We start from the raw sequence: 24,302 nt of genomic DNA, 5'->3' as shown, positions 1-24,302 counted from the left end.
GCAAATGCTTGCGACACGTCGGCAAGCTGATCACGTGGTTGTGCATCCCCTTGTCCGCCGCTCCCGCCGACCCGCTTGGTGCCCGCTGAGCTGCCCACCGGTGCGCTCGTCTATTCTTCTCTCTTCGCCTGGTTGTCCAAGGCTAGGATTTTGAGCCACGCTTATTTGACTAATAAGCTGCCTCATAAGAGCATTTTGGTCGTCCATTCTCTGAGCTAGCTGGTCGACTCTTAGGTTGAGATCTGCTTGACTTTGTGGATCGGGAGGAGAGAAGCGTGTGGAGCCCAATTGCACACGGGCTAGGGTTTCATTGGACGCGCACCAAAGCGCAGCGTCAAGCGTGGCGGCAATGGAGGGAACGCCTGAAGTTTCTCCAAGACCGGGCCTAAGTCGGTGGTGGTAACGAGCCCACCTTGATGGGAGGGTCCACCATGTTTGGCGGCAGTGCCACGGAGGTTGCTAGATCCGGCCGCGGGTCCGGTAGGTAGCACGGTGGCGAGAGGTGGTGTTGCCACCATGTCGATCGCGGGATCGTGGGTGGAGTGGCTTTGGGCCATCTCGGATTGAGCCGCGGCGGTTTTGCTCCTAGTGCGTTTGCTTCCAACCATGGTTGTTTGGAAGGCTTCGGTGATTGGAAAATAGGAGGAACGGATTCCTTGAGCACGCGTTGAGTATAACTCGTGCTCTCAATGAAAGCACCAAATGTTTGTGCAAATAATCTCACGGGAGAATATTCGCTTCTAGATCCTTCAACCTTCGATCTTCCTTCTCTCTCTTCCTCGATTCCTGTAAAACAGATTGAGTAAATAGACCACACCCGGGGGGTGTTGGCCAAAGGCCCTCCGATGCCTAAGTTAGTTCGAGTGTTTGTAGAAAAACAATAGCTAAGCAAAGGGTACGGAGTCTTGTTTATGTAGGGTGTGAACCGGGCGGCGGAGCCGTGTGTGGTGGCCGGAGCCGTGTGGAGAAAATATGGAGAGTGGAGAGAGAGAAAGAGCTTCGGGTATTTTCTCGGGTATAAGGAGTAGGTTTAGATGTACCTTGAATGATGAATGAAGTCATCTATTTATAGGAGCCTCGGGGCTAGGGTTTCGTAGAGAATATGCTGAGTTTATTCTCTACCCAAATTCGTAGGGATCAAGTTGGACTGAGATAATATCTAATTAAATGATATTATCTCTTTTTATGGAGATAATATATGAGATAATGACATTATCTTCTCTTTATTAGGATAATATCTTAATTAATGACATTATCTTATTAAATAAAGATAATATCATGTTAATTAAGATATTTATCCCAATTAATTAATTGGCCAGATAAACTGGTTCAATTAATTAATTAAAAGAGATAATCTTCTTTTCCACGTGGCGAGCTGTGATTGGAGACGAAAATATCTGCTCCCACAATGTACTCATAGATCAGCATCCTTTCTTCTCCTTGGATGCAGCAGCCCAAAAGTTTAACAAGATTCCAGTGTTGAAGATTTGCTATCATTGCAACTTCATTCTTCAACTCTTTAATACCTTGGCCAGAATCTTTTGAGAGTCTCTTTACTGCTATGAATTCTTCTCGGGTTAGCTTGGCCTGAAATTTTAGTATAAATATGTCAGCTCATAAGTTCATGCACAACAACGTCAACTATCGGTCTGTTACCTTGTAAACTGGACCAAAACCTCCCTCTCCAAGTTTATTTGTGTGGGAGAAGTTATTGGTGGCGGCTGCAATTGTATCAAAATCAAACAGTGGCAACTCCAAGTCCTCCTTAGTGCCTCTTGAAGCTGTAAAATGACAATACAAAAAGAAAATTTATGACAAAGACAGAGAAATTAAAATGAATTAATATATTACTCATCTTGGAAACTTAGCAAGGTCACCATATGCACGCTTACCTCTTCTCTTTCCTCTCTTCTTCAGAATTATATAGCAGCAAGACAAACCCAGGAAAAGAAACGAAGAAACTGCAGATATGACCAAGATTACTACTCTTTTATCCTTCCTACCGGTCTTCCCTGAAGATCATATACAATAAAACATTAATAAGCTAAACCACAATATTTAGTATTCGGATTTCTTTGGTAAATTTTACACACAACATTCTTCTGGTATGATGTCTTTCCACGTTATATTGAAACATACACAAAGTACACTACTTTTGACCTTTTCAATTTGAGCCTTTCAACATAAAATTGAAAGCACGAAATCTATATATTTGATGACCTGAACATTCCTAGTGCATCCTAAAACCTTATGTACTGCATCTTCAGGATTAAGGATTTGGCTTTATAAGATCAGGAGCTAACATTACTAAAGCAAAATACTCAATTACCTAGTTCTGAATGTGGCAGCCGAATGTAAATATCTTGCTGACTATCTTCTTCAACGAATTCTCGCAGATCAACTAGGTCGCCAAACCACATCAAACAGCTGCTGCCTCCATTAATGATAACTGTATTAGCATAAGCTACACAAGAACAATTCTTTAAGCACTCTGCTTCACATCCGTTGTTACTACTGCTATTGTTGACCAAAAAATTCAACTGGTCTGGCAGCTTCACATTTCGAACTTTCAAATGCCATTTGCTCCACACTGTCCATAACTATTACACTCATCATTCTGCAAAGTATACATAACAGCCCATTCAGCGCTTCCTTGGGTGACCACTAGCCGCTGGATCGAACCCGATTCACTCAGCTTCAATCTTGTGATGGTAGAATTATTAAAAGACTCATATGAATAGTACAACTCATTGGTATTATACACAAAAATTGGTTTCACGACAGATCTGTATGTAGCTGCTAAACCAGGAGTACCAGTAAACCAAAGACCTTTCCATGGTCCGGTTCGGCACATTTTCTTTGATCCTTTGGCAATAACAAGCTGAGGCAACAGAACATTATCCATCCCATAGGTATATTCTCCAGGAGAAGGGTCGCTAGCATTTTTCCAATAAGTCAAGAATCTGTTAAGGCCTGTCCTGAAGTTCCACCCCAACTTCATTTCTGGTAGCAGAGCGTCTGATGGGAAATTGAAACTTTCCCATATGTAGCTTTCTGAATCTGTTGTAGCCTTTTCTCTGACAACCAGGTTTCCATTCTCCAAAAGTTGTGCGACAGGGTCTTCTGCTACTTGGGAAGAAGTGGAAGACCAAATAGTATTGTTCATTTGGTCTAAAAGGACAAGACTTCCATTTTTGGATAATTTCAAGGATCCATGTGAATCTGCAACTGGATTTTCTCTGTTGGCAACCCATACAACAATATTTGGAAAATTCTTGTACCATATTCCTAAATACCAGGCCTCTGAATTGCCCGCGGAGAAGATTCCTAATTCGAAGCTTTGGCCGGAAGAAACCAAGGTATTAGTGCTGGTGATGGATTGTGCTGCAGAGATTGTATCAGCTGCTCTGGACAATTGTAAGACTAAAAATTGTAGAGAGGTAGAGAGGATTAATGCAAGGCCTTTCATTCGTGTTCCTTGTCAAGAAATGGGAAGGTGACTGGAACTTTGGACTTTGAAGCCAGCCCTTCTCAATGTTACAATTATTATATCGCTATTTTGACCACCGCATTTTCTATGCTAAGTTACCAGCTGACTTTCAATCTTATAGGCTTGAAACGTTTGACCAAAAAAGAGAGAGCAAAATTGAGGGAGTAAATGTCAACTTCTTTGTCCAGAACAATCTTAACAGATAACCTCTAAATCCCTGAACTTGCTATGGTACTACCATGTGAGCATATAGGAGAACAATCCTTTTATGACTTGTTATTCTTTTGTATCACTCACAAACTCACCTAGTCACAATTTTACAATGTACTTCTTTCGCATTTGATGAATGAACTACGAAATCATTGCTTACGGGCAACCATGCCAAACTTCAGGGTCCATTGTGTGGTTAAACCTTTCATGAACCTAGTAAACAAGTAATTTTTCGGTGTGACCGTAATACCATCATGTAAAGGGCTTAGGCTACTGTGCACAAGTGAGCCCTCCCGAGCACAAGTGAGCCCTCCCGAGTTTAAGCCCACTACCACTATAAGTTAACATTTCCCCATTGAATTGAACTCCTCTGTTCCCTTTATTTCATAGCTTTTTTAATGCTGAGCTGATCATACAGTGAAGAGACACCTTCAACAGACAGCGACTATATCTGCTGTGAACTGGCACTGATTTCTTCATAAATACTTGGACAAATATCTGGATTTTATGGATCATTTGTGAATTTTTTATTGAGGGTTGGATGGCATTACTATTATTAGGGAAAATGATGCAGATTGGGTTGACTGTTCTTGGGTGTGGTTACGATTGCGATAAACAAAAATTCAGCACCTCCTGCTTAAATTCAGATATTCTTCTCGGAAGGAAAGGAACCATAGTTGCATAAAATATTCAGCAGGAACATATAATTCACAAACAGTACTTTAGTTATTTTGATCAATTGAATACAATTCTATAGCCACTCCCATATTCAATCTCGTGGCGGCCGGTCTCTTACAATGCAATACTACATGTTTATGATGCTTGTGCCTTACTCTGTAAACAGTAGTTAGTCCAGATTTACCTTTTACTTTTCTGAATCAACCTCCCATTGAGGTTATGCCTTTCTGTCTGTTTGCAAGCAAATTCATCAGCATCCATCTCAAAATGCGTTAAATCCTAATTATGAGTCCAAGTTGCCATGTGTCAGTTATCTAGCTTCCACTGTCGAAATGGTAATACTGCTTCCTGTCTGGTTACTTCTACCTTGGTCGATCATGGTATCGTCCAGGGAACTTCTTCCAGTAAAGAATCCTGGCTCCTTTGGTTGAGGTAATGTTACTCCTTCATTGCTTAACATGACAACCACTGATGACATTACTGGTCTGTCTTTTGGAAGCGCTTGAACACACAATAGACCTACCTGAATGCACCTCAGCACCTCAAACTCAACATATGAGTACCCCAAGCAAGGATCTATTAGCTCCAAACCCTTATTTTCATTCCACAGTAACCATGCCTGGAACAATTCAAAATTATATGGCTTTAGTCATACCCATAGAAAAACCAGAGGATCAAAATTAGCACACGCATATAAGCATTAAATACCTACATGTCCCAGCAGACTGTGATGGTGATCTGGATGATGAAACCCTCTGTTCTTTCTGCCACTTACTATCTCTAACAAAAGCACTCCAAAACTGAACACATCGGATTTCTCTGAAAACTTCCCATCAATTGCATACTCAGGAGACATATATCCACTGCATGCAAAAATACACAACTTAAGTACTTAATTAGTTACTGTTATAGAAATGACGATTCCTTTCATGGTCTAGGTTAGTGTAACTCACTATGTCCCAATTACTCGTTTTGTTTTTGCTTCCGTTTGATTGCGTCCAAAAATCCTTGCTATGCCAAAGTCAGATATTTTGGGGTTCAGCTCATCATCAAGTAAGATGTTGCTACTCTTAAGGTCTCTATGAATGATTCTTAATCTGGAGTCTTGGTGGAGGTAGAGAAGTCCTCGAGCAATTCCCATGATAATGTTCAATCGCTTTTGCCAATTCACCAAAACCTTTCTATTTTGATCTGCACAAGTTATCCATCACATCAGTTCATTTGGTTCAGTTTTCCTCCTTTGTGACATAAACAGAGCTAAATAGGACTCTGTTTAATTGCATAAATTTCACTGAAAAGTAGCAAATGAACATTTAGGTTACGTAATTAATACGAAACATGAAGGACATAATCTTATACCGAAAATAAAGCAGTCCAAGCTTTTGTTGGGCATGTACTCGTAGATAAGCATCCTTTCTTCTCTTTCAATGCAGCAACCCAAAAGTTTAACAAGATTCCAGTGTTGGAGGTTGGCTATCATTGTAACTTCATTCTTAAACTCTTCAATACCTTGCCCAGAGTCTTTTGAGAGTCTCTTTACAGCTATGAATTCTTCTCGGGTTAGGTTGGCCTGAAAATTAAGTATAAATATGTTAGCTCATAAGTTCATGCACGCTAACGTCAACTGTAGCTTTGTTACCTTGTAAACAGGACCAAAACCTCCCTCTCCTAGTTTGTTTGTGTGAGAGAAATTATTGGTGGCGGTTGCAATTGTCTTAAAATCAAACAGTGGCAACTCCCAGTCCTCCTTAATTGATCTTGAGCCTGTAACATGAAAAAGAGAAAAAGAACAAAGGAAAAACATTATTATCCAATGACAATGGCTTTAATACATAAGATTTCCTCCAGGGTGCAAAGGTTTAGATTCCTGCAAATGCAAGCTTACCTGTGGATGTGGATACATTCCTTCCTCTCTTCTTCAGAAGTATACACCAGCATAACAAAGCCAGAAGAGGAAGCACAGAAACTGCTGATATGACCGAGATAAGTATAACCCTTTTGTCCTTCTTGCCGGTACCACCTAAAGATTATGTTATGTAATGGATAACATTTACGCATGCCAAAATTCCTCTAATCTTATGTACTGCATGTTAATGATTAAGGGCTTAAATTAACAGGATCAGGATCTAATACATTATAAAAGCAAAACAGTGACTTACCTAGTTCCGAAAATGGCATCCTAATGTGTATATCTTGCTCAACATCTTCTTCAAGGAACTCTTGCATATCAATTAGGTCGCCAAACCACATCAGACAGCCACTTCCTCCATTAGGGATATCTGAACTAGCATAAGCTACGCAAGAACAATTCCTCAAGCACTCTGCCTCACATTCCTGCACACTCATTTTCGTGTTCGCCCAAAACTCCGACAGGTCTGGCAATTTCACGTTTCGAACTTTCAAAAACCCTGCTTCCTTCTGGCAATCCAGTGGTGTCTGCCTAATGCACCCACTTTCCCAGTTAAGCACATCCCATTCGTTTTGCGCTTTTGGAACAAACCCCTGCAGGCACTCACAACTTGGAGACTTGGAAGTTCTGCAAATTCCATTTGCTCCACACTCCCTGTAATTGTCACACCGGTCATTCAGCAAAGTATACATAACAGCCCATTCAGTGCTTCCTTCATTCAGCACTAGCCGCTGGGCCAAACCAGTTTCAGAAAGCTTCACTCTTGTTAGAATAGAACTCTCAGCAACCTCATACATATAATAGAACTCATTGGTATCATACACATAGATTGGTTTCACAACTCGTTTGTTCCCAGAATCAGGAGTACCAGAAAATTGAACACCATTCCAAGGCCCGGTACGGAACAATTTCTTTGATCCTTTGGCAACAACAAGCTGAGGCAACGTCAGATTATCAATCCCATAGGTATATTCTCCAAGAGATGGGTCACTAGCATTTTTCCAAGAAGTCAAGAATCTGTTCAGGCCTGTTCTGAAGTCCCGTCCAACCTTCATTTCTGGTAGCAGAGTGTCTGATGGGAAATTGAAACTTTCCCATATGTAGCTTTCTGAATCTGTTTTATCCTTTTCTCTGACAACCAGGTTTCCATTCTCCAAAAGTTGTGCAACAGGGTCTTCTGCTACTTGGGAAGAAGTGGAAGACCAAATAGTATTGTTCATTTGGTCTAAAAGGACAAGACTTCCATTTTTGGATAATTTCAAGGATCCATGTGAATCTGCAACTGGATTTTCTCTGTTGGCAACCCATACAACAATAGTTGGAAAATTCTTGTACCATATTCCTAAATACCAGGCCTCTGAATTGCCCGCGGAGAAGAGTCCTAATTCGAAGCTTTGGCCGGAAGAAACCAAGGTATTAGTGCTGGTGATGGATTGTGCTGCAGAGATTGTATCAGCTGCTCTGGACAATTGTAAGACTGAAAAATAGAGTAGAGAGGTAGAGAGGATTAATGCAAGGACTTTCATTTGTGTTCCTTTCCAGAAACGGGAAGGACTTTGAAGCCAGCCCTTCTCAATGTTACAATTATTATAATGCTATTTTGACCACCTTATTTGCTATGCTAAGTTGCCAGCCGACCTTCAATTTTCTACGCTTGAAACTTTTGACCCAGAAAGAGAGCAAAATAGAGGGACACATGCCACTTTCATTCCTCTCCAACACTTTGTGATTATGTGCTATACTATTTGATATTTATAATATTTCTACAAGTTGTTTTTTAAAGAAGTAGAATTTCTCTCCTCTTTTTTTTTTTTTTTTCGTTTCCTTCTGTCTCTTTTTTTCTTTCTTTTCTTTCTTTCTTTACGGAGTTGAAATTACGGAGACGTGTCTCTTACAAACCCCAAGCGGCCCCCGCAAATTAGACCAGAAATTCATGTCGTTTTTTCAGTTTTCATGTCTACCCGCTTTTCTTAATGGATTAACGTGACATGACATGATAAGAAAACTGGTTGAAAATGTAATACCCCAAAAAATTAAAAGTGGACTTTTGTATTTCAGTGAAAAAGAAAAAACAATATTATGGTGAAAAATAATTATGGGTATTTTATCAAGTGATTTTGGATTAAGACTATTGAATTAAGAGTGTTTAATTGCAAGTTGGACAAAAATGCCCTTACGTAACATTTTGTGAATTTTTCGAAGGACATTTAAGACATTCAAGTGAGACCATTATAATTGGTAGGTAGTACGATACTAGTTGACTCAATGAACATATAGGAAATAGTTTCTGAATTTTGGGTAAAAATGACCAAAATACCCCTATGTGTGAAAATTACCAAATACCCTTGTAGGTTAAAAACAAAAGACAGAATTTGAAACGTGGAGAGCATCAACCCACCCACCTCCCATTCTTCCCCCCTTGCCTACCATTATGAAAGGATGACTCACCTACCCTAAATCCTATGTGTGAAAATTACCAAAATATCCTTGTAGGCCAAAAACCAAAAACAGAATCTGAAACACGGAGAGCATCAACCCACCCTCCTATGGGCTTAGGCTGTTGCGCACAAGTGAGCCCTCCCGAGTTTAAGCCCACTACCACTATAAGTTAACATAGCCCCCTTGAATTGAACTCCTCTGTTCTCTTTATTTTATAGCTTTTTTAATGTTGAGCTGATCATGCAAGTGAAGAGACACCTTCAACAAACAGTGACTGTATCTGCTGTGAACTGGCACTGATTTCTTCACAAATACTTGGTCAAATATCTGGATTTAATGGATCCTTTGTGAATTTTTTATTGAGGGTTGGATGGCGCTACTGCTCATCTCCTAGGTGAAAATTATGACAAGAATCAACAGAAAAACGTGCATGTCTTTCATTATTGGTGACAACACTCTGCAATCAAACACTCAAAATGACTGTTAATTAATTCGATTTTCCATGCACGTCGAGATTGACTAGCATTTCAGTTTTCATAAAGGTGGAAGATTCACTATTATACCCAATATAGGAGCACAAATTATAAAAAAAAAACATATATAAAATGGACTTTAGAAACACACCTAAAGCTCATTCACAACATAACAAAAAGGCTTTTAACTTCTTTTAAATTACAAAAATGACATTGATTTCTTAAAACAAACCCAACCTCAAAACTTCATAATAATAAAAACTCAAAACATTCAATAGGGCATCATAGTAATTTAATAATCAAAATTAAATTCAATAGGATCATGTATCATTTTTTGGGTTTTTTTTCGTTTGTTTATAGAAATTAAATAGTATAAGGTTTATCTATAATATTAGTGTTTCTTGGAAGAAAAGGAACCACAGCTGCATAAAATATTCAACTAAGGATACAATTCTCGTGGCAGCCGGTCTCTTACAATCCAATACTACATGTTTATGATGCTTGTGCATTACTCTGTAAACAGTAGTTAGTCTAGATTTGCATTTTACTTTTCTGAATAAACCTCCCATTGAGGTTATATGCCTTTCTGTCTGTTTGCAAGAAAATTCATCAGCATCCATGTCAAAATGCTTTAAATCCAAATTATGAGTCCAATTTGCCATGTGTCAGTTACCTAGCTTCCACTGTTGAAATGGTAATACTGCTTCCTGTCTGGCTACTTCTACCTTCGTCAATTATGGTATCGTCCATGGAACTTCGTTCTGTAAAGAATCCTGGCTCCTTTGGTTGGGGTAATATTACTCCTTCATTGCTTAACATGACAACCACTGATGACATTACTGGTCTGTCTTTTGGAAGCGCTTGAACACACAATAGACCTACCTGAATGCATCTCAGCACCTCAAACTCAATATATGAGTACCCCAAGCAAGGATCTATTAGCTCCAAACCCTTATTTTCATTCCACAGTAACCATGCCTGGAACAAGTCAAAATTATATGGCTTTAGTCATACACACGGAAAAACTAGAGGATCAAAATTAGCACACACATATCAGCATTAAATACCTACATGTCCCAGAAGACTGTGATGGTGATTTGGATGATGAAACCCTCTGTTCTTTCTGCCACTTACTATCTCTAACAGAAGCACTCCAAAACTGAACACATCGGATTTCACCGAAAACTTCCCATCAATTGCATACTCAGGGGACATATATCCACTGCATGCAAAAAAACACAACTTAAGTACTTAATTACTGTTACAGAAATGAAGATTCCTTTCATGGTCTAGGTTAGTGAAACTCACTATGTCCCAATTACTCGTTTTGTTTTTGCTTCGGTTTGATTGCGCCCAAAAATCCTTGCTATGCCAAAGTCAGATATTTTGGGGTTCAGCTCATCATCAAGTAAGATGTTGCTACTCTTAAGGTCTCTATGAATGATTCTTAATCTGGAGTCTTGGTGGAGGTAGAGAAGTCCTCGAGCAATTCCCATGATAATGTTCAATCGCTTTTGCCAATTCAACAACACCTTTCTATTTTGATCTGTACAAGTTATCCATCACATCAGTTCATTTGGTTCAGTTTTCCTCCTTTGTGACATAAACAGAGCTAAATAGGACTCTGTTTAATTGCATAAATTTCACTGAAAAGTAGCAAATGAACATTTAGGTTACGTAATTAATACGAAACAAGAAGGACATAATCTTATACCGAAAATAAAGCAGTCCAAGCTTTTGTTGGGCATGTACTCATAGATAAGCATCCTTTCTTCTCCTTCAATGCAGCAGCCCATAAGTTTAACAAGATTCCAGTGTTGGAGGTTGGCTATCATTGTAACTTCATTCTTAAACTCTTCAATACCTTGCCCAGAATCTTTTGAGAGTCTCTTTACAGCTATGAATTCTTCTCGGGTTAGGTTGGCCTGAAAATTTAGTATAAATATGTGAACTCATAAGTTCATACACTCTAACGTCAACTATCGCTCTGTTACCTTGTAAACTTGACCGAAACCTCCCTCTCCTAGTTTGTTTGTGTGGGAGAAGTTATTGGTGGCGGTTGCAATTGTATCAAAATCAAACAGTGGCAACTCCCAGTCCTCTTTAATTGATCTTGAGCCTGTAACATGAAAATGAGAAAATGAACAGAAGGAAAAGCATTATTACCAAATGACAATGCCTTTGTCAATACACAAGATCTCTCCAGGATACAAAGGTTTAGATTCCTTCAAATGCAAGCTTACCTGCGGATGTGGATACATTCCTTCCTCTCTTCTTCAGAAGTATACACCAGAATAACAAAGCTAGAAGTGGAAGCACAGAAACTGCTGATATGACCAAGATAAGTATAATCCTTTTATCCTTCTTGCCGGTACCGCCTAAAGATTATGTTATGTAATAGATGACGTTGAGAAATTAAATCACAGATTTTTGTGTTTGATTTCTTTAAGTAAATCTCACAAATTACTATTTATTTAGTTCGGTGTATTCACACTTTTATTATTGCCATTTCAGCAACTGCTTATGCTAATGTACTGCATGTTAATGATTTAGGGCTTCAATTAACAGGATCAGGATCTAATACATTATAAAAGCAAAACAATGACTTACCAAGTTCCGAAAGTGGCATCTTAATGTGTATATCTTGCTCACTATCTTCTTCAACGAACTCTCGCATATCAATTAGGTCGCCAAACCACATCAGACAACCACTTCCTCCATTACGGATATCTGTATTAGCATAAGCTACACAAGAACAATTCCTCAAGCACTCTGCCTCACATTCCTCCAGACTCATTTTCATGTTCACCCAAAACTCCAACAGGTCTGGCAATTTCACATTTCGAACTTTCAAAAACCCTGCTTCCTTCTGGCAATCCAGTGGTGTCTGCCTAATGCACCCACTTTCCCAGTTAAGCACATCCCATTCGTTCTGCGATTTCGGAACAAACCCCTGCAGGCACTCACAACTTGGAGAATTGGAAGTTTTGCAAATTCCATTTGCTCCACACTCCCTGTAATAGTCACACCTGTCATTCTGCAAAGTATACATAACATCCCATTCAGTGGTTCCTTTCTTCAGCACCAGCCGCTGGGACAAACCAGTTTCAGACAGCTTCACTCTTGTTAGAATAGAACTATCAGTAGCCTCATACATATAATATAACTCATTTGTATCATACACATAGATTGGTTTCACAACTCGTTTGTTCCCAGCATCAGGAGTACCAGTAAATCGAATACCATTCCAAGGCCCGGTGCGGAACAATTTCTTGGATCCTTCGGCAACAACAAGCTGAGGCAACATCAGATTATCAATCGCATAGGTATATTCTCCAAGAGATGGGTCACTAGCATTTTTCCAAGAAGTCAAGAATCTGTTGAGGCCTGTTCTGAAGTCCCATCCAACCTTCATGTCTGGTAATAGAGTATCTGATGGGAAATTGAAGCTTTGCCATATATAGTTTTCTGAACCTGTATCAGCCTTGTCTCTGACAACAAGGTTTCCAGTCTCCAAAAGCTGTGCAACAGGATTTTCTACTATTTGGGAAGAAATGGTAGACCAAATGGTGTTGTTCATTTGGTCTAGAAGGACCAAACTTCCATTTTTGGTTAATGTCAAGGCTCCATTTGATCCTGCAAGTGGGTTCTCTCTGTTTGCAACCCATACAACAGTATTTGGAAAGTTTTTGTACCATAATCCTAGATGCCAGGTTTTCGAATTGCCCGTGGAAAAGAGTCCTAATTCAAAGGTTTGGCCGGAAGAAACCAAGGTGTCTGAGCCCATGATGGACTCTAATGCAGATATGGTATCAGCTGCAGTGGAGAAATTCAAGACTGAAAATTGGATTAGAGACGCAAAGAAGATGAGAGTAATAAGGCTCTTCATGTGGGACATTTTCTTTTTGAAGAAATGGGAAAGTGCTAGCTTAGCCTTGAAAAAACCAAATTGGAAGGAGACAAGTATTTTGTACCTTGCAGGGCTTGTAGCAGCCCTTCCATTGTTGCTTGGTCTAAAATTATTGAAGTTTGTTACAATGGTGTCCATAATTCCAATAGTTTTTTCTTATCACAAATTACTTTCAAACTGATATAGCTAAAGAAAGAAAATCAAAGAGATAAACTATTTAATAAATATAATATGATTAACCAAGTTTGAGTTTTGTGTTGTTTTCTTCTTAACCAATTTGCTTGTCAGCCGCTTCTTCTTTTTTAAATCGTTTTTTCTTTGAATTGATGTTTACACAATTGCAAGATTTCTCGTTGACTTTGAGAAACTACATAACAAGGCATTGCTTTCTGTGTAAGTTAGCGTCTCTATCTGTTTGAATCTTTCTAAACCTCAGCTCACTAAGAAAATATATTTGACCATTTGTTCCAAAAATCTTTTATTAAGATGGTGTTTGTTTGCATATGTGACTATTTAAATACATGAGATGTGTATCAATGTGTATACAAGTTGTGCATAATATATTATCATCATGGAGTGTAAAATAGAAGGCTTGACCTAGTCGAGGAGGTCCATACTCCAATTATCTAGCTTCAACGGCTGTAATGGGAATTGAGTTTCCAGTGAGGCTTCTTCCTTCACCTATTACTCGTCAACCTTTCCGTTGTTTGTTGGTATTTTAGTACTATTATAAAATTAATTTTAAAAGGGTAAAACGAAACAGTTGGACGAATTCAAGACAAAATATTGGAGCAGAGAGACAAGGAAGATGAAAGAAAAGCCCTTCATCTGATGTAGAAAGGGGACCAAACACCCAAAGCAAAGCAACTACTAACACACACTTCTAATCTCATCATTGACTGTATCAACAAAGGAGCTTCGGTCCCTTGGCTTGTGCAAGATATAAGGCTGCTGAGTTCTTACTGTGAAGAGGTTTCTTTCCAGCATGTCTTTCGGGAAGCTAACTTCACTGCTGATGCTATCGCTGGTTTAGGTTATAGTCTTAATCCTTCCCATCTTTGGGAGCATGGACTTCCTTTATGTTGCTCTGTTCCATTTTATTTTGATTTAGTTGGGCATGCGTGCCCTCGTGGTTTCCGGTTGTAAGCTTTCACATTTTCCCATCAAAAAACAAAAAAACAAAACTAACACACAGGTTTTAAACAGACAGACAGGCAAAGCAACTAACATACTCTCAGAACATCACACCTTCTCCACCGAGGAAACCATCTTCTTCCAGCCCACCAAACCCTCTGAACACAAGGATATATAAAATGATAATTGAGTTATACAATTGAACAAGACTTTGAACATTCAGATCATGTTTTATGCACTGAATAACAATATAGGTTCTTCATTAGTCCTCTTTTCCTATTGGCATTACAACTAGATCCTATAACAAACAAGATAACATAAAAACTGGTAGTATCACAGAAAGATCAAGTTTTATCGACCTTCCATCGATGTGGTTATTTCATTTTCTGTATAAAATTGTTCCCTTCTTGTCCTTGCCTCCAAATCAATGGAGCATCTTTCCAGAAAGAAAGCAGGTTGTTTAGGCCTAGCCAAACTTACTCCCCAGTTCGCCAACATGAAAACTGCAGATGACATTCCTGGCCTGTCTGCTGGGAATTTCTGAACACATAATAAACCCACATGAATGCATCTAAGTGCTTGAGATTCAATGCAGTATTCTTTCAAGCATTTGCCCAGCAGTTCCAAGTATTTGTCTTCATTCCATAGCAACCATGCCTAATCAGTTGCAAAGCAACCTCTCCGCAGTGGGCCTCTTGTTCGGGTCCTGATCAAGGCAACAACCCACCAAGTCTTTAAAGGCCTTAGAGAACTTCTTGCTCTTGTAATTATTGTCGTGATGATTTCATAATCCGAAAAATATTAAACGAAAAAAATATTAGACTAAGAGGTAGTGAGTCTCAACTTGAACTCAATGGTTGAAGCTTTTTCTCTTCTCTTGCCATAAGAGAGATTTTAAAAGGGCACTCAACATGAGAGAGAGGTCCAGAAGTATTATGGGCATCGTCATGGAGAGGCATCCAATATTGTTACTGTAATGTTGCTGTCCAGCCGAAACATATTGGGCTTAAATTATGTTGAGTTTAGGCTAGGCTAGGTTCAACCCAAACTTGTTGGGCTTAGCTCTAGTCATTATCAAACACAATAATTGGTGAAATTTCTTCCATATTATGGCTTCACTCTGTAGACAGTAGAACGCCTAATTTGAAAGAAAACAGTAGAATTCTCTAATGAATAAAACAAAAGGGCATTGATTTGCAGACTAGTGGTCGCATGTTTGAATCTCTATGATATCATAGTAGTGTGTGTGAGAAACTCTCCCTCTTCTGTAGTTTAGACTATCGCTTGTACTCGAAAAAGAAAAGAAAATGACCTTGACTTGTAGAGCAATGGTCTTAAGTTTGAACCATCTTGACACCTTAGTAGTGTGTGTGAGAGAAACCCCCTTCCCCTTGTAGTTGAATATTGCTTATATTAAAAAATAATAATAATAACAATAAAAGCATACAAACCATATTATTAACTCAGAAAAATGGAAATATCATGGACACCGGCCATGGCTCTATTGGCCTTGCTACATGAAAATAATAGAACCCAAAAAATAGAAAATCAAGGAAACTATGGCAGAGAGTAATGTGACTGATGGTGGAATGCGACCCCTGTCTTTCCTTATCAGCATCCCTTCAATGATAGGGTAGTTCATCAAAATGACATAAAAGGGTATGAATACTTGTATGAAAAATTTGTCCAACTCTCCCAAAAATATGACTCTAGAAATCCCAACAGCAAAGGAAGCCATGTTCAAGATCACCAGAGCAGCCATTGGAGCAAGAAATAATATTGATGTTTGGAAATCAAACACCCCCATATTGTAACGCTTGAGTTGCTCAACATCGTCAACTTTGTTGGTTGGGAAGAAACTAGCTTCTCTCATGCCAATTTTCTTCATGAAGGCATCCCAACTGCCATATAGGTGAGATGTAACTGACTTCATCATCCATATCCTTTGCTCATTTATCCAATGTCGAAATGTAAATCCCGTTGAGAGAACCTCGTATAAATGTTTCAAAATCGACGATAGGAATACGAACGAAAATACGATGAAGTATGAATTTGAGACCTGCAAATCCAAGAAAAAGACCAAAATATATTAGGATATTGCATGACACTAAATCAAAGGACGGTAGAATAGAATGGATGACTATAAGATAAATATTTATATTGTCAGATTATCAAACTGTATATGTGATCCACACACTCAATCAAGAATAAACCAACTCCCACTAGTAAAAATGACCTCAATATTCATGGATGTTTAATGTTTATTGTCCCCTAAATGAGCATAGATATAGTTAGTATAGGAACCCGTATATGTGCCCAATTAGGGTCCAATAACAACTAAACATCCATAACTATTGAGGCTTTTAACTGATGTCAAAATTTCAGATTCACAGTCTTTGTTGTCAGATAGTGTGACAAAAGATAGATTTGTTTTATTATATACAAGGATTTCCTTAAAGATAAGTACTCTTTATCTCGAATCATTTGCGCAAAAGATATTTGATAGGAAGAAACATTTTAAAAAATTTAAAAAAAAACTTTAATTACCTCTGGGTACAAAGGAATACCATTGAGTAGGCAGAGCTGAGGTATGGTAGCAAAGCACCACAATGGCAAGAAATAGAAAATGGGGAAAAGGGCAAGATCTGCATAACACATGCTTTGAACGAAAGTGTACGTTTTCAAAGGGCCATATACAAGAGGACAAAACTTGGAGATAGCTACATCAACCAACCCAGAGGTCCATCTAGTCAATTGGACTAAAAAGTCATCCAAATTGGTGGTGCCACTGCCCAAAAACTGTGGCCTTGGTGGATTACAATACACTGAAATCCAACCTTTGCAATGCAAACGAAACCCTGTGAAGTAATCTTCCAGCACAGACCCATACATGAAACCAACCTGCCATAATTGAAAGAAATACCATAACTATTATTATTATTATCATTATTATTAAGTTGAATGATTCAATGGGTATGGTTTTAATAGTATTTGTACTTGCCTCTTTCCCCCATTCGGTGCCATTTTCGAAGGCACAAGAGGCTAGAAGTTGGGCTTCATTTAGCAATGCTTTCTTTCTGTGGATGAGCATATCAGGCTTTTTGTTTTGGTGGAGGGATTTGATGAACTCATTGGATGGACCAAAAGATTGTCTGAGTTTCATGGGATCCCCATCTTGAAATTCAATAGTGAAACTAGTAGTTAGCTATAGAAACTTGTGTTTAATTATAACATACAAGAAAGATAGATGTACATGGATGATTACAAATACGTGCTTATATAATGTCTAAGAATATATACTATTAATAGATAAGGGGTTCGTAACTCAAATAGTTAAGAACAAAACATTTACCTCTGCCCCGATGTCATAGGATAAACTTGTCAAGATAATAACATTTTAATTTTTATGGGTGATTGCAGATTGGTGTTTTCTTTTTCAAACCATGGCTTTCCTTGAAGCAAAGATTAATACAATCAAACTGAAATGATTGGTGTTGATGAGTTGACATAAACTGGGTGACTGTTTGGTATTTATTAAGTGTGACCCGCAGTTGTACAACAAAGAATGACACATATGAATGATATGATGCTAGCCAGCTGCAATTACCAAGTCGATCCAAGTAAAAGTACATATACAAAAACACACATGACGAATGCAAAACACACCTTCATGTATGGAGTTTGAACATAAGGACAACCTCTTGATGTAATAGCCAGAACCAGACACACATGGCCCTCCAACCCCATCAAAACCTTGCCATAGCAGCTTTGAAAGTAGAGTCAAGACCAACAAGTCAAAAAATTGTCTGACATATTGCACATAAAATTTATGATTTTCTTTAATTATATTTAGGGGATAATTTGTAATTAAATATATTAATTCATGTATAACTAAAGTGAAGTTTTGTCCTTGAATCCATACCCAAAATGTCGACCTCAGCTGACTGTCATAGATATCATTATTACTGATGTTGTGAAATTTTTGAGGGAATTGAACAAGTGCTAGGGAGGGTGATATCTTTGGGTCAAGATGGAAACACATTGCTTGCCGAGCCGAACTTGGGTCATGGCAATGCATGTCACAATCTAGCCCTAATATGTAAGGAGAATTGCTTATCACACCAGAGACCCGTAGCTGAAAAACAATAAATGCACAATATATTAAGTTACACCTAAATAAATAAATAAATACCTAGATACGTAGAAAAATTGTACACTTGTCAAATAGTCAAGCATGTATAAGTTATGTCAGACTGTCACTTTGGATCGATAATGAAATGAATTATTTGTTTGAATATGTGGTGCTAGATTCATAGCTTTGGTAATACTTAACATAAATAGAGGAAGACAGCGAAAGATCAAAAGAAAGAGAAACATACAAGAACATTGAGCGCTCCAGCCTTAAAATGGTGAGGATGAGAAGGTCTTTTCTCACGAGAAACATAAACAATGAGAGGCATACTTTTGGTTTCATTTTCTTGAATTGCATCATCACTGGATGTTTCTTGTATAACCTGCCAAATTTCCAGATATGGGTTATGATCATGAATTTATGTTAGGGGTGGGGATATATTTTCTCTTTTTTTTTTTTCTTTTTTTTTTGGGTGTGTGTGGGTATGGAATGCTGTCTATCTAGCTAACTGCGTGTTATATATATATCCATTAGTAAAGGACAAAATAGGAAAATGCACGCTTGTAGGTTTGCAAACCTGAGAAGAACTTGGAAACTTGGCAAACCCAAAAACTCATTGATATTTATTTAGAAGGTGTAAGAGTAAAAGATTTCTGTTACATTGATGATAATATATATCAAAACCAAATTAGTCAACAAACAATTCCAAACGATAACATATACCTCAATCACTGCAGGGTGATCTCGACCCAGTCTGCTCCTTGTGTCCCCAACCGTTGCATTTTCTCTTACTCTTTTCTTGAATACCTCATATTTCTCCTGCACCCAAATCTCCCCCATCAACTCTGGTAGCTAGAAACACCATTAATATAATATATAATGTATTGTTACACATGAGTACTGTTTTCTTGTGTCCTATCAACTTGTCAATTTGTATATCATCTCTCTAATAAATCGGTCACATACAGCTAACTCAACTTTAATGAGAAAAATCGAACACTAGATGATTATATAGCTCGTATACATGTCCCATGGGCAGCTTTGTAAGTAATAAAATGTTGTGTTGGTTAGTATGCAAAAATTTCAACTCTCATTCACCTTAATATCTTCTCTCTCTTGAATGAACTCGCTGCCGCCAAAATCAGCCTCCTCTTCTGCAGAGAAATAAGCCTCCGGAGCCCTGCACTTGATCCCATACCTCCTACAAAATGGAAGCCACCACTTTGCAAACCTCCATGCCTCTCTCATACCCTTCAAAGTCACAGCAGCACCACCATCATCGGACAGATACACATGAAGTTTCTCTGGCGGATAGTCCATTGCCATGGCAGATAACACAGTGTTCATCACCCCCACAGTCGGTTCCTTCTCCGGATCCGCAGTGCATATGAACACATCAACAGCTGGGAGCTTATCATCACCAGGCAGCCTCTCCGGGAACGCGGTTCGTGAAACGGGACGCCATCGAAAAGACTGGCTGAGGAGCCACTCGAAGGATAGGAAGATTTCCGAGACAAACACAAGAAGCCATGCTAAGGTGCTTGCTTTGGTTTTGGTAGTGTCTTGGAAGAAGAAGAAAGAAGCTCTGTAGTAAAGCAAGAAGACTAAAGCTATAGAGTGGAAGAATATATGTGTCCGGTTGATGAAGATTGAAAGCTTGTGGACATGGCAGAGATGAAGGGGGAGCTTAGAAGAACTCTCCATATCTTCTTCTATTGTGGCAAGCTTTGTGCTTGGTAAGTGCGTTCTCTCAACACACACAAGTATGAACTACCTACACCCTCCACCTCCTTTTAAAGGACCACAACACTGTTTAATTAAATAATTAAAAATAAAAATGTAGAGGAATTGAGTGGTGATTGATATATGCCTGAACTATATGTATTCAAGAGAGAAGATATGGTTATGTGGTTACAAGGGTCCAAAAATTTAATGGTTCTGTGGGCTGTGGGGCTAACAGTTATTATTATTATTATTTTTTAAAGGAGCTGATTTCCCTATTCTCCTTTTGTCTACTTACACTCCTTTTTGCTTTATAATACTTTTTAATTAATTTTGTTCTTTCTCTTTCCTATTCTATCTTTACCCTACATTAATTTCTTTTTTACTTCACTTTTATATTATTTCTTTTTCTTTATACTTAATGTTTCAACCTTCACTCCATTTTCAGTATTAAAGGGGAAAAAAAAACTTAATTTCTTACTCGATTAAAGGAAAAAAAAATACTGAAAATAGAGTGCAAGTTGGGAAATTATGTATAAAGAAAAAGAACTAATATAAAAGTGAAGTAAAAATGAAATTAATGTAGGGTAAGGGTAGAATAGGAAAGAGAAAGAACAAAATTGATTAAAAAGTATAAAAAAGTAAAAGGGAGTGTAAGTGGAGAAAATGAGAGTAGGGAAATCATATCCCTTTTTATGCAAATGATAATCTAAAATAGTTTCTCACACACATTATCAAAGTGTCATAAAAGTTTGAATATGACAATCATTAGTCTGCAAATCAAAACCTTTTTTACTAAGTTAGACCCCGATGGCGGCACAAACAATTATTTTATGACCAATCGACATAGTGTTGACTCATAAATTAAGGTAAAACTAAGTTTTATGAAAATTTAAAAACAAAAATATGTTGAAAATTGTTTTCAGTTTTCTTGATCAGCAAGACATCATGGCCGTCACCGGCTGACTTGTGTGACTATGTATTTCAATGAGGACGACTAATTACTCTCTCTACGTGCATTGCAATAATATGAGAGAGAGAGAGAGAGAGAGAGAGAGAGAGAGAGAGAGATACCATTGACATCTCCCCAACTAATTTGTTTCTAATTGCAAACGACCACTAGTGTAGTGGTCCTCAAAAAATTAATTTCTAATTATATCGTTAACTTGTGACTCTCACACTTGTTATATGTTTGGATATTAATCAAGTTTACGTCCCAAAATTGGCCACAGATCGTCCAAGTCACTGAAGCTTTTGGCACAATCAGCAAAAGATATATTCTTCTTGTTTTTCATTGGCAAAAAGGCGACGCCGTGGGGGAATCCTCTTGGTGATTTCCAACTCATGTTTCCACTCTATTTTCACTGCGAAGATGTATCACGTCACACCATCAAAGAGTGTCACAATTTGCGATGACATGAATGACTAAAATAGTATCAATTGGAACGAAGTTAAGGCATACCTGAAAGCCGCCAATGTCACTGAAGCTAGTAAATATGGGGATCTAATGGCAATCAATCTGGAGGCGCAAGAATAAAAAATATCAGCCCTCGAAAGAAAAGAACAAGGTGGTGCGTGCGTGGTGGCCAAGCCCCAAACATTATAATTATTTTCTTAGAAAATAACACAAATTCGAATCTCATTTTAGATAGTTTTAAGTACAAGCTCTAAGCAAAAATGGGTTATGTCAGCCATTTAATGTAGTGTGTCACGCCTCTTGTTTTCGAGTTTAATTCCAATCAAGTAAATTAATTTAAAGTAATTTAGATTACTATTTGTATTTTTAAAACAGTACATTTTTCAAAATAATATTTTCCTTGAAGAACCCGAAATATAATATTAAGAAGCATATGCAGTTGTGAGGGATTTGTAGCTCAAGTGGTTATGAGATTTACTCCTATACTAGAGATCCTAAGTTCGATTCCCCCCTCCTTCAATATTACTTTTATGAAAAAGAAGTATATGCAGTTGCTCCAATAAACTATACTTTTCTTTATAAAAAAAAATACCACAAATTCGAATCTCCTTTCACATTAAAAAAACATTTACTTTCTTCTGAAAACTCAAATATATATTTTTAGCTACTACAGAGATTTCATGCAGCCAGGAGAAGACTATTCCTTTGGAGGGGTTGGACCGAATAAAGCTCATTTGTTAGACCAAGTAAAAACACATTTTTTGGACCAAAGTTTATGGTAGAGTAGTAGCAGGCAAGCAGGCACCCTCCCTTCACGGGTCCTGATTGCATGCCATGACCTCTCATTTTGACTGGTCTCCACCACAACCACGTTTTGTTAATGTTTTCAACTTTCTTTAGTTTCTGACATGACTAATAGTGATTGAGATGATGGATGAGGGCAAATGAAAACTATCGATGAGGGGGAAACGCTCCAAAGTATGAAGGTGAGAATCTTTTAAAGAATCCAAAAGCAAAGTGTTCAGTATTCTTTTGTCGGCACGTGCACATGTGTGGTTTTGCTTTGTGTTGAGAATCTTTTGCATCTGTGATGAGGATTTCAACCTGTGCTGTGGCTATGCTTTGAGTGTGGACCATATTTGACTAGTTTGTCTCATATTCAAATATGGGGTTTGTTCATTGTTTTGTTGCTTTGGTACTTTAGTTGTTGTTAGTGTGTGGTTATTAGGGTTTGTCATATATGATTTCTTTAGTTACATGTATATGCGATTGATGTATGTATGTATTATAGAAAGGCTTTGAAATAGGTATTGTTGGCTTGTCTTATGTATGTTGTTAGGGTTTGAAATAGGTAATGAATCAATTGTTGGGATTGATTAGGTGTTTGTTTCTAGTTCAATTTGCTCATGTTCTTCCCTTCTATTTTCAGGGCTTGTTTTTCGTTCAGAGTAAGACATTCTTCTAGAATGTGAAAATGGAACTGTAGCTTTAGTTGCACCCTAAACACAAAAATCCATATATAAATCTCTTCTTGCCCACCAATTCCAACAAGAAAGGAAGCGAAATGGTTTCAAATTGGCGGCAAATGGGTCTGAGGCGTTGAGGAGGTCATAGGGGATTGGTCTGACGATATATCCCTAATAAAATGGGCACATGATCTCAACTAACGAGATTTAACAATTTTCTTGACGAAAAGTCACGATAGAGACTATTTAAGAGCACCCATATTAAAGCTAGGGACAATGAGTGATAGAAAAAAACTTTAAGGACTTAATATGATAGTTTCACGAACGTCAGAGACGTTTTGTGATAAAAAGCCAAAAAAAATATAGAACTGATTCCTCCGATCAAGAACTGAAACCATTGAAAGCATTGCATAGATAAATAGATGAAAGAGGTATTATTCAATCAATTATAGAATCATGGAAAAGAAATAATAACGAAAAGGAAATGATAAAAGAAAATTGCTCAATACCCTGTGCATGAGTCAAGAGTATCCCCAGCACTAGCAGAAACCATTTCCAATTGCAGGTAAAACCTCTTTGAAGATTACATAAACACAACCAAATTACATGTGACAGATATGGACATATATAAGCATATACACCAAACCTATAAAACAAAATCTCCAAAATCCCACAATCCAAAATTCAGCAATTCCAAAACCAACTAAAACAATATCTAACCATAATAAAAACAAGGGCTTGTCCAATATAGATCTAACCATAATAAAAACAAGGGCTTGTCCAATATAGATCCCTACATTTTCTATTTCCTAGACATATATCCATCACTCTATAAATCTCCGTGTAAAACCCAATTTCAAATTTAAATGACTAGTAGGATATAAGAGGTCGTAATATTTCTATATTTTTACATCATTGCCACTAAACTTCATATTTATTTATAATTTATTTCAAGCATTTCATTAACTGCCATAATTGTAATTAATATACTCCTTATTAATAGCATATCAATCATCCCATTTCTTTTAGTTGTCATTCCCTCTCACATCTCGCCCCTTAAAATTACAAACAAACAAAAAATCTGTAAATTACATATCCAATAATGTACCTATGAAAAATATAATATAAATATATACATATAAAATATAGGTATATTATTTACCCAAAAAAAAACAAAGTCAATTACTTTGTAATTGCGTATATTTTTCATAATTAAAAATAGGTACACAATAATTTATATAAAATATAGGTACATTATTTACCCACAAGTAAATTATTTTACAATATACCTGTAAATGTGTATAGGTACATTATTTGGAATA

General features: G+C 37.7%; 4 protein-coding genes and 1 pseudogene across 6 annotated transcripts; all 5 read right to left on the bottom strand.

Moving 5' to 3' along the window:
• Positions 1–950: 950 nt before the first annotated feature.
• Positions 951–3,515, bottom strand: LOC148918822 (G-type lectin S-receptor-like serine/threonine-protein kinase SD1-1). Its single transcript, XM_089049350.1, has 4 exons — positions 2,330–3,515; positions 1,893–2,012; positions 1,657–1,781; positions 951–1,587 (listed from the first exon to the last, which is right to left on the bottom strand). Exons 1-4 carry the CDS (start codon positions 2,418–2,420, stop codon positions 1,342–1,344), a joined length of 582 nt encoding a protein of 193 aa, XP_088905476.1. The 5' UTR covers positions 2,421–3,515; the 3' UTR covers positions 951–1,341.
• LOC148918823 (S-locus-specific glycoprotein S13 pseudogene) lies at positions 2,570–3,469 on the bottom strand (annotated as a pseudogene).
• An 819-nt stretch (positions 3,516–4,334) lies between the features above and the next one.
• Positions 4,335–8,029, bottom strand: LOC107880096 (G-type lectin S-receptor-like serine/threonine-protein kinase At4g27290). 2 transcript variants are annotated; one of them, XR_001677561.2, is made up of 7 exons: positions 6,538–8,029; positions 6,264–6,398; positions 6,018–6,142; positions 5,738–5,948; positions 5,332–5,569; positions 5,091–5,261; positions 4,335–4,997 (listed from the first exon to the last, which is right to left on the bottom strand). XR_001677561.2 is itself a non-coding variant. In XM_016793151.2 (7 exons), the coding sequence occupies exons 1-7, from the start codon at positions 7,811–7,813 to the stop codon at positions 4,689–4,691; spliced, it is 2,445 nt and encodes an 814-aa protein (XP_016648637.2). In that variant the 5' UTR covers positions 7,814–8,020; the 3' UTR covers positions 4,335–4,688. The 2 variants fall into 2 exon arrangements, 1 of the variants encoding a protein (XP_016648637.2); XM_016793151.2 differs by having other exon boundaries at positions 5,091–5,241; positions 6,538–8,020.
• Positions 8,030–9,567: 1,538 nt separating this feature from the next.
• Positions 9,568–13,200, bottom strand: LOC103326298 (G-type lectin S-receptor-like serine/threonine-protein kinase At4g27290). Of its 2 annotated transcripts, none has more exons than XM_016793150.2 (7): positions 11,810–13,200; positions 11,443–11,577; positions 11,194–11,318; positions 10,914–11,124; positions 10,508–10,745; positions 10,271–10,421; positions 9,568–10,177 (listed from the first exon to the last, which is right to left on the bottom strand). In XM_016793150.2, the coding sequence occupies exons 1-7, from the start codon at positions 13,095–13,097 to the stop codon at positions 9,869–9,871; spliced, it is 2,457 nt and encodes an 818-aa protein (XP_016648636.2). In that variant the 5' UTR covers positions 13,098–13,200; the 3' UTR covers positions 9,568–9,868. The 2 variants fall into 2 exon arrangements, with proteins under 2 accessions (XP_016648636.2, XP_088905474.1); XM_089049348.1 differs by having other exon boundaries at positions 10,010–10,177; positions 10,267–10,421.
• Positions 13,201–15,674: 2,474 nt separating this feature from the next.
• Positions 15,675–20,236, bottom strand: LOC103326297 (quillaic acid 3-O-glycosyltransferase CSL1-like). The gene is made up of 8 exons (XM_008228509.2): positions 19,474–20,236; positions 19,099–19,194; positions 18,623–18,757; positions 18,166–18,378; positions 17,910–18,009; positions 17,245–17,417; positions 16,791–17,144; positions 15,675–16,302 (listed from the first exon to the last, which is right to left on the bottom strand). The coding sequence occupies exons 1-8, from the start codon at positions 20,077–20,079 to the stop codon at positions 15,757–15,759; spliced, it is 2,223 nt and encodes a 740-aa protein (XP_008226731.2). The 5' UTR covers positions 20,080–20,236; the 3' UTR covers positions 15,675–15,756.
• Between the last annotated feature and the right edge of the window lie 4,066 nt (positions 20,237–24,302).

Source organism: Prunus mume, linkage group LG3, assembly GCF_029339155.1.
Source record: "Prunus mume cultivar Tortuosa linkage group LG3, ASM2933915v1, whole genome shotgun sequence".
In the NCBI taxonomy this organism is placed as follows: Eukaryota; Viridiplantae; Streptophyta; class Magnoliopsida; order Rosales; family Rosaceae; genus Prunus; species Prunus mume.
Note: the sequence above shows the minus strand (reverse complement) of the source record. Positions and strands in the feature narration are given on the sequence as shown.

Bases quoted from the DNA above. Each gene is read 5' to 3' on its own strand.
- LOC107880096 (XM_016793151.2), bottom strand. From the start codon at position 7,813: ATGAAAGTCCTTGCATTAATCCTCTCTACCTCTCTACTCTATTTTTCA. The intron at 5,570-5,737 runs GTATAAGATTAT...TAACTTGTGCAG, and splicing joins CTTGGACTGCTTTATTTTCG to ATCAAAATAGAAAGGTTTTG. The intron at 4,998-5,090 runs GTAGGTATTTAA...GAATTGTTCCAG, and splicing joins ATCACAGTCTGCTGGGACAT to GCATGGTTACTGTGGAATGA.
- LOC148918822 (XM_089049350.1), bottom strand. From the start codon at position 2,420: ATGTGGTTTGGCGACCTAGTTGATCTGCGAGAATTCGTTGAAGAAGAT. The intron at 2,013-2,329 runs GTAATTGAGTAT...TATGATCTTCAG, and splicing joins GCTGCCACATTCAGAACTAG to GGAAGACCGGTAGGAAGGAT. The intron at 1,782-1,892 runs GTAAGCGTGCAT...GTCATTTTACAG, and splicing joins GAAGAGAGGAAAGAGAAGAG to CTTCAAGAGGCACTAAGGAG.
- LOC103326298 (XM_016793150.2), bottom strand. From the start codon at position 13,097: ATGTCCCACATGAAGAGCCTTATTACTCTCATCTTCTTTGCGTCTCTA. The intron at 11,125-11,193 runs GTAACAGAGCGA...CTAAATTTTCAG, and splicing joins GTTTCGGTCAAGTTTACAAG to GCCAACCTAACCCGAGAAGA. The intron at 10,746-10,913 runs GTATAAGATTAT...TAACTTGTACAG, and splicing joins CTTGGACTGCTTTATTTTCG to ATCAAAATAGAAAGGTGTTG.
- LOC103326297 (XM_008228509.2), bottom strand. From the start codon at position 20,079: ATGGAGAGTTCTTCTAAGCTCCCCCTTCATCTCTGCCATGTCCACAAG. The intron at 18,010-18,165 runs GTATGGATTCAA...CTACTTTCAAAG, and splicing joins AGCTGAGGTCGACATTTTGG to CTGCTATGGCAAGGTTTTGA. The intron at 17,145-17,244 runs GCAAGTACAAAT...CAATTATGGCAG, and splicing joins GCACCGAATGGGGGAAAGAG to GTTGGTTTCATGTATGGGTC.